The sequence below is a fragment of the Triticum dicoccoides genome, chromosome 3B (assembly GCF_002162155.2).
Source record: "Triticum dicoccoides isolate Atlit2015 ecotype Zavitan chromosome 3B, WEW_v2.0, whole genome shotgun sequence".
Taxonomy (NCBI): domain Eukaryota; kingdom Viridiplantae; phylum Streptophyta; class Magnoliopsida; order Poales; family Poaceae; genus Triticum; species Triticum dicoccoides.
In genome coordinates, this window is record NC_041385.1 from 787,940,980 (window position 1) to 787,947,609 (window position 6,630).

A 6,630-nucleotide genomic window follows, 5' to 3' on the forward strand; every position below is an offset into this window, starting at 1 on the left:
CAGGAGCTTGGATGACGGAGTGGAGAGGCTAGGGTTTGGTCCAGGGAGAGTATCGGTACGAATATATGTTGGGTCGGGTGGGCCAGCGTGGACCAGGTCCGACGTGGCAGACGCATCCGGGCCTCCCCATATCCGTCTCATATTAGGGCTGGATACGAGGGATAACGGTCAGCCCGGGCGTTTGAGGCCAGTTTGAGGCGTCCGTATGGGTCGCTTTTTTGTGAATGGTCACCCACCGGACCGTCCGCCTGGGCGTATGAGGCGGGTTAGGGGCGCCGACTGTATATAAACGTCCTCCAAAAAAAATGAGGGACCTGATGTAGACTTTTAGTGAGCTTAAGGGACAACAACATATTTGTTTTCTTTCCAAACAAAACATAAATGGTCTTAACGTTTGTTGGACGGATACATAGTGCAACCACCATCCTTCCATTGTTTAAGAGGTATTGGATCTTGCCTTAGCTCTATATTTCACTTGGCATGCTTGTGGCCTTGCCTGCTTACTTATTTTCTATTCTCGTATTATGAAATTCAGATCTGGTTTCTCTTAGAAAAACCTTGCTTTGAGGTCTTAAGTTTAATAATGGTAGATGGATACATTTGTCAAAAGTGTTGTACCATAAACATGTTTAAATCTTTTATATATAAAAACATGTTTTAAATAAAATATGTATGATCTAAAAAAGGCTGCTACAACAAATATGTTTGAAATAAAGTATGGTCTTTTGTGTTCCTGTTTTGTTTATCTACAAAATATTTCATTTGTAAAGCTTGACAACACAAGGTTTGAATCCTGGCACCCGCACTGTCTGCCCACGTGCTTCTCCGCTGCGACCAACCTCCAAAAACGACCAAGCCAAGTCCAGTTTCACTCATCCCACACGTATCCATCACACACACACACACCTCGTCGACAGCAATCCTCTCGCTCTCGGAGCCACCACGGGCACGCACACGCTGCTCACAGCGCCAATGGCAAGAACCGGTGCCATCCCGCGCCACCTCCTCCTGGGCGCCCTCGTGCTCTGCGCAGCGTGCGTGTGCGCCCCGGCAGGCGCGCTCCGGGCGTCAGCCATATCCGTTGCGCCGGAGCCGTCTCAGTACCCGCTGCTGCAGCCGCGCCACGGCGGCCGCCACGCGAGCGCCCCATCCGCACTCCCGCCGTCGCTCTCGCTCTCCCTAAACATAATGCCGCTGATCCCCTCCCCGGGCCCCGGCGAGGACGCCCTGACGCCGTCGGACGCGGCGGCCACCATCCCGTCCAGCCCGAGGTCGCCCAACCCGGACGCGCTCGAGCCCGACTCCGCGTTCGCGCCCTCGCCTCCACCGCGACCGCCGCGGGGCGTGGGCGATGCTCCCGGCCGGGTCCTGGGTGGCTCTTGGTCGCCATGTGGTTGGTGTAGATAGGACCAGGTGACTAGGTGAGGAATAGTAGCACAACAGCAATCCGTCAGTCATCAGGCGTTCAGGCTTGCACGAGAAAGGATGCCACTAGCTTGGTCGACTGGTTGGGCTGGGTTTGCCTGCACTATGCCAGCCAGGCCGCCATGGGCCAGGCACGACACCGGCGGGGCACCCCTATTTCTCGCTTTAAGAGAGCACAGGGGGTAGCCTCGCGTTGGGAGGAGCCCAGATGGGCTGGTCCACGCGCGAGCGAGGCCACAGCCTGTTTATTTTTTTTACATTTTCTGGTTCCGTTTTCTGTTTTATTTTGTATGTTTCTTTATAATATAAAATATTTTAAATATATATATTACGAAAAATCTTTACAAAAAAACATTTTAAAATGTTGAACAAGTATTTGAAAATTGTTACCAAGCATTAGAAAAATGTTGAACAAGTATTTGATAAATGTTGATCAAGTATTCGAAAAATGTTTAACAAGCATTTGAAAAATATGGAACAAGCATTTTCAAAAATGTTGAACAAGTATCATGTCATAAAGCTCAACTATCAGTTGTTGATGCTCATGTGATCCATGTTTGAAGTGAAATAAGTAAACTGAACGACCGCATCTAGTGGTGGGGGCGGTCAGGAGTCGAATAGGTGATTTTGGCTCCTCTCGCCATCGCGATGACAATATTTGTAGATTACGATGACCAAGCCTCACTGGTCCCACCGGGTAGCTCTCCGACGAGCTCAGAATGAGTGTGTGACATGGGTTACTCAATGGCTGATATCACCGGGTTAGTAGATGTGGCAACGCATCCTACTAGGGAAGCTCAAGTAATAGAAGGGTTTGTAGTTTCAAATGAGGTCGTCCATGAGGACCTCATGCAATGTGTCTTTGATTGGCATTTATTATTTATCAGTGGAGCATCGCCCTTGGAATGGCCTTATTCCAACTATATTGCGATCTCTAGTGAAGTCTGGTGATGTTTTTACTTCCCGCCAGTGGACATGAAGGTTGAACAACGGTGCAACGCTCGTATCCTTCCATGCCTAGATTGGCAACCTCGATGTTGGCATCTCCAGTGATCTCATGCTCATCTTTGGCGGTGGCTATGTTGGCATTACCTCCAAGCATCTCGTGAAACGGTTGTCTACAAAGCCACTTCTTAGACCCGTATGCGAGGATCACAATGCCGACAACGGGTATTTTAAATTCTAATATTTTGTATGTATAAACTTGCGATTTCGTAGATGCATGGTACGTGAAGTGATGACTAGAAGATCAAACTAACAGAAACGCAAACAGTAGAAAATTACTCCATGGGGTCCTAATTTGAAGTGGATTTTGCAGCCATGTGGTTAAGTGTGCTGATACATCTTAACATGCATCTTGCTCTGACCTAATCTAAATAACTGCAAGACGAGTGATGTGCTCAAGGAGGAGTGTTGGTTCCTTTCCTTCTTGTGCTAACCGCCTTTTGCATCATCCGCGATATGGATCTGGAGTTGTAGGACACAAATCTGTTGCTCGCCATGCCTGAGAAGGCCAAAAATCGCCGGAAGGGAGCTTGAGCGGCAGAGTGGAGAGGCTAGGGTTTGGTCTGGGGAGGGGATCAGGACAAATATATATGGGGCCGGGTGGGCCAGTGTGGGTCCGGTCCGAACTGGTGTATGTGGCCGGGCCTCTCCATATCTGGCTCATATTTGTGCTGGATAGAGAGGTGCCGGTCAGACCGAGCATTTGGGCCGATTTGTCATGTCCGTCTGGATCATGTTTTTGCTACTGGGCGTCTGAGACGGGTTAAGGGCGCCCGACTATAAACGTCCTCCAAAAAAAATGAGGGACTTGATGTAGACTTTTAGTGAGCTTATGGGACAAAAAAGTATTTCGTTTGGCATGGTCTTAACGTTTGTTGGACGGATACCTAGTGCAACCACCATCCTTCCATTCCTTAAGAGGAATTGGATCTTGCATTAGCTCTATATATTCGTTTGGCATGCTTGTGGCCTTGCCTGCTTACTTATTTCCTACTCGCCGTAGCTCGTGTTCGTCAGAGCAGTTTCACCCACAGATGGAATTACCAGATAGAGACAGAAATATCAATCACGAGAAGTTGGATACGTGGTACGCTTCTTTGATTAGGAGGCATCCAGGAACAATCTGCTGCTAAGTGTGGACATGCACCTACACTTGTGCGATGATGGGAGGTGCCGTGTGTGGAGTCGGCGTCGCTGTGTTTTGAGAATACTCGGTGCCGACGATGGCATTTGCGTTGCAGCGGGCGTGGCAGTTCTGTAAAACTCCAGCGGTGTGTGTGCCGTAGGAGCCGAGAAACTGCTGCCAATAGTTCCTGCGGCTGCAACTTCGCTTTTTCGTCGGCAAGGTTGACTAGAAGTGAATAGGTCGCTCGTGGCTTGGCGACGAATAACATGTTCGCTATGTCCACCTGTTTTCCCGTCCCGACACTAAAAAAATGCACTTCCGTAATGATATGTGTTTGTCACAATAGGTCACGTTTTCTGTCATGCATGTATACCCATGATGATTTTATGACAGAATCAAGATAGTCATACCTGTGCTGTCGTAGAACTGTTTCATGACATTATCAAAATTATCATTACGAAACTGTTCACTTCCATGACGATAAATCGCGCGTCACAGAAATGCTTTCGTCAAGGTTGACCGACACGTGGCATCCACCGTAACGGAACGCCGTTAAGCTATCGGGTTCGGTTTTGGATCCGATAACACGTTAACAGCCCCGACCAATGGGGATTTTTCACGTGTAAAATCATCATTGGCTGGAGGAAACACGTGTCGACTCATCGTTGGAACAGATGTCATCCACTCATTGGACCGAAGGCGCTTATGATACATCAACACGTGACACGGCCCAGGTGATATCCGTCATCCGAACAAATCAGGTGATATGCAGCCAAGTTTGTTTTATTAGCACATGTTGTTTTTGTCAAAGAACAGTTTATCTTTGCCTTGGTCTGCAATATTATTTATGCAGGACAATTGTTCACCACAAAAACGATGGCAGTGTCGTGGGTCTATAGCTCGCGCTACCATTATTATGCGCCAGCATCTGACCGTGCCATGATACTCGACGGATATATGTGCAAACCGTCGCTTCTACGGCCGAATTTACATCAACATGACGTGGTTGATTCGCCCGTCCGCACGGCTTACCACGCCTGCAATTGACTCGCCCGTCCGTGCTGGCTTACAACACCGCAGCCGGCTCACCCGTGATTGATTTCAGCTTCACCGTGGTGATCATCAACTCCACGGTGGATAATTACTGGCCTGACATATCAGGTGAAATTCTTCCAGTATATTTTTATATTGCATATTGCTTTCTTTAAAAGAGTAATTACTCTGGCTTGCAATTTCACCAATGCAGGGCAAGTTGTCTACTACAAAAGGGACTATTATATCACTGAGTTGTTAAATGTCTCATACCGGTTTATATCATGGTCAAATATGGAGAATCTCAAGCAAACTTCTCGAGTAGTCTTAAGACTCCGGGGCTACATGGACATGGCTCAGTAAATGTTGCCGATTTAAAGGCCGTCAGAAAATTTCCGCCTCAAGAAGAATTTATCTCTCGCAAAGTTTGAGTTCTCATAAAAAATTAAAGGGACCAAACAGAGTCTATTGCAAAGCACAACTCAAACATAGGTACCCTGCTTCATGGTCACTTGGGGGCTTCCTGTTCAAACATAGGTGCATTCACCAAAGAGAACATAGCTGTCGATACCCTCTTGATCGGCGCAATACCAAACCTTATGGTCACTTGGGGGCTTCCTGTTCAAACATAGATCATATTCGAACCAAAGAGAACATAGCTGTCGGTACCCCCTTGATCGGCGCAACGCCAAACCCACTAGGGGGCTTCTCGATTGTATTCGAACCATAGCTTAACCCTTTTTGGGTCCGACTATAGTCGTATTCGAATCAGAGTCGTTAAAAAAGTCTCAAAGTCATTTGGGGGCTTCCTGTTTAAACATAGGTCGTATTCGAACCAAAGAGAACATAGCTGTCGGTACCCTCTTGATCGGCGCAATGCCAAAACCACTAGGGGGCTTCCTGATCGTATTCGAATCCTAGCTTAACCCCTTTTGGTCTAGCTTACTGATCATATTCGAATCAGAAGCCTTGCTTTTTCTCTTTGTTTGGCTTAAGCTTGTTGAAAACAATATTTTGGGTTTGTCTTCAGACTTTTTTGGTTCATATCTGAGGCATATATATATGTGGTTTCGATTAACTCGGACTGGCTTTCGACGATAACTCGCCAGCATATGACAGTATTAAATACTTGGAAGCATGGGTTTCTAATATTTGGGTTATCATCCTTACTGCATTGGTGTCATAAGCCGGCAGTACGATTCAATATCACAGGAACCGGTTTTCAAACCGGATTATATTATTCAAATCTTTAATAGCCAACATGGCTGGATTTTTATTATGGTTATCAATAACCAATATTATGATGGAGGTCTTCAAAGTCTCTTCAGTGGAATGGCTATTATTTATCAATGGATATGATTTATTTTCACAATGGAGGGAATAGTTCCGAGTTGCTGCAGGCTTACGACCCGGCACTTGAGGGCTACATTATTCAAGTTGAGATTACATTAAATATGCAAGCCTCATGTCGCTGCAAGCAAGCACCATGACACTTGGGGGCTAATGCAAAGTCATTTTTTGGTTCACTTTATTGAAGATCCGACTCATCATATTGTAATGAGCCGGCCCTTGGGGGCTACCTAATGAGCCGGCCCTTGGGGACTACCAATTGCTCCTGTTAAAAATTCAAGGTACACAATTTAAATCCATTATATTGAAAAAGTCTACTACTCAGTTGGTAGAATACAAAGCTCTTAACCTTGTGGACGTGGGTTCAAGCTCCATGGTGGAGATTACATCATATGATGTTATTATCAATGAATGACATACAAAAGTCCTTGATCATTATTGCATAATGACCCGGCCCTTGGCGGCTACACTGGTTGAAGTTTTTATGAGCATAAGGCAATTACAAGTCCCAGGTTGCTGCAAGCATGACGACCCGACACTTGGGGGCTATAGGTGATATACATATAAGGGAGAAAAATCTTCAAATTATCAGTTTTGAGCAGACTAGATTGACTCGGTGTCACCAATAATTATGACCTGGCATAGACAACAATTATGACTCAGCATCATCAATTTATAACCCGGCAATTTTG

At 46.4% G+C, this 6,630-nt stretch overlaps 1 protein-coding gene across 1 annotated transcript; it reads left to right on the forward strand.

Annotated features, from left to right (window-relative positions):
* Nucleotides 1-972: 972 nt before the first annotated feature.
* On the forward strand, nucleotides 973-1,407 carry LOC119280044 (vegetative cell wall protein gp1-like). The gene has a single exon (XM_037561045.1). The coding sequence runs from the start codon at nucleotides 973-975 to the stop codon at nucleotides 1,405-1,407; it is 435 nt and encodes a 144-aa protein (XP_037416942.1).
* The last annotated feature ends 5,223 nt before the right edge of the window (nucleotides 1,408-6,630 follow it).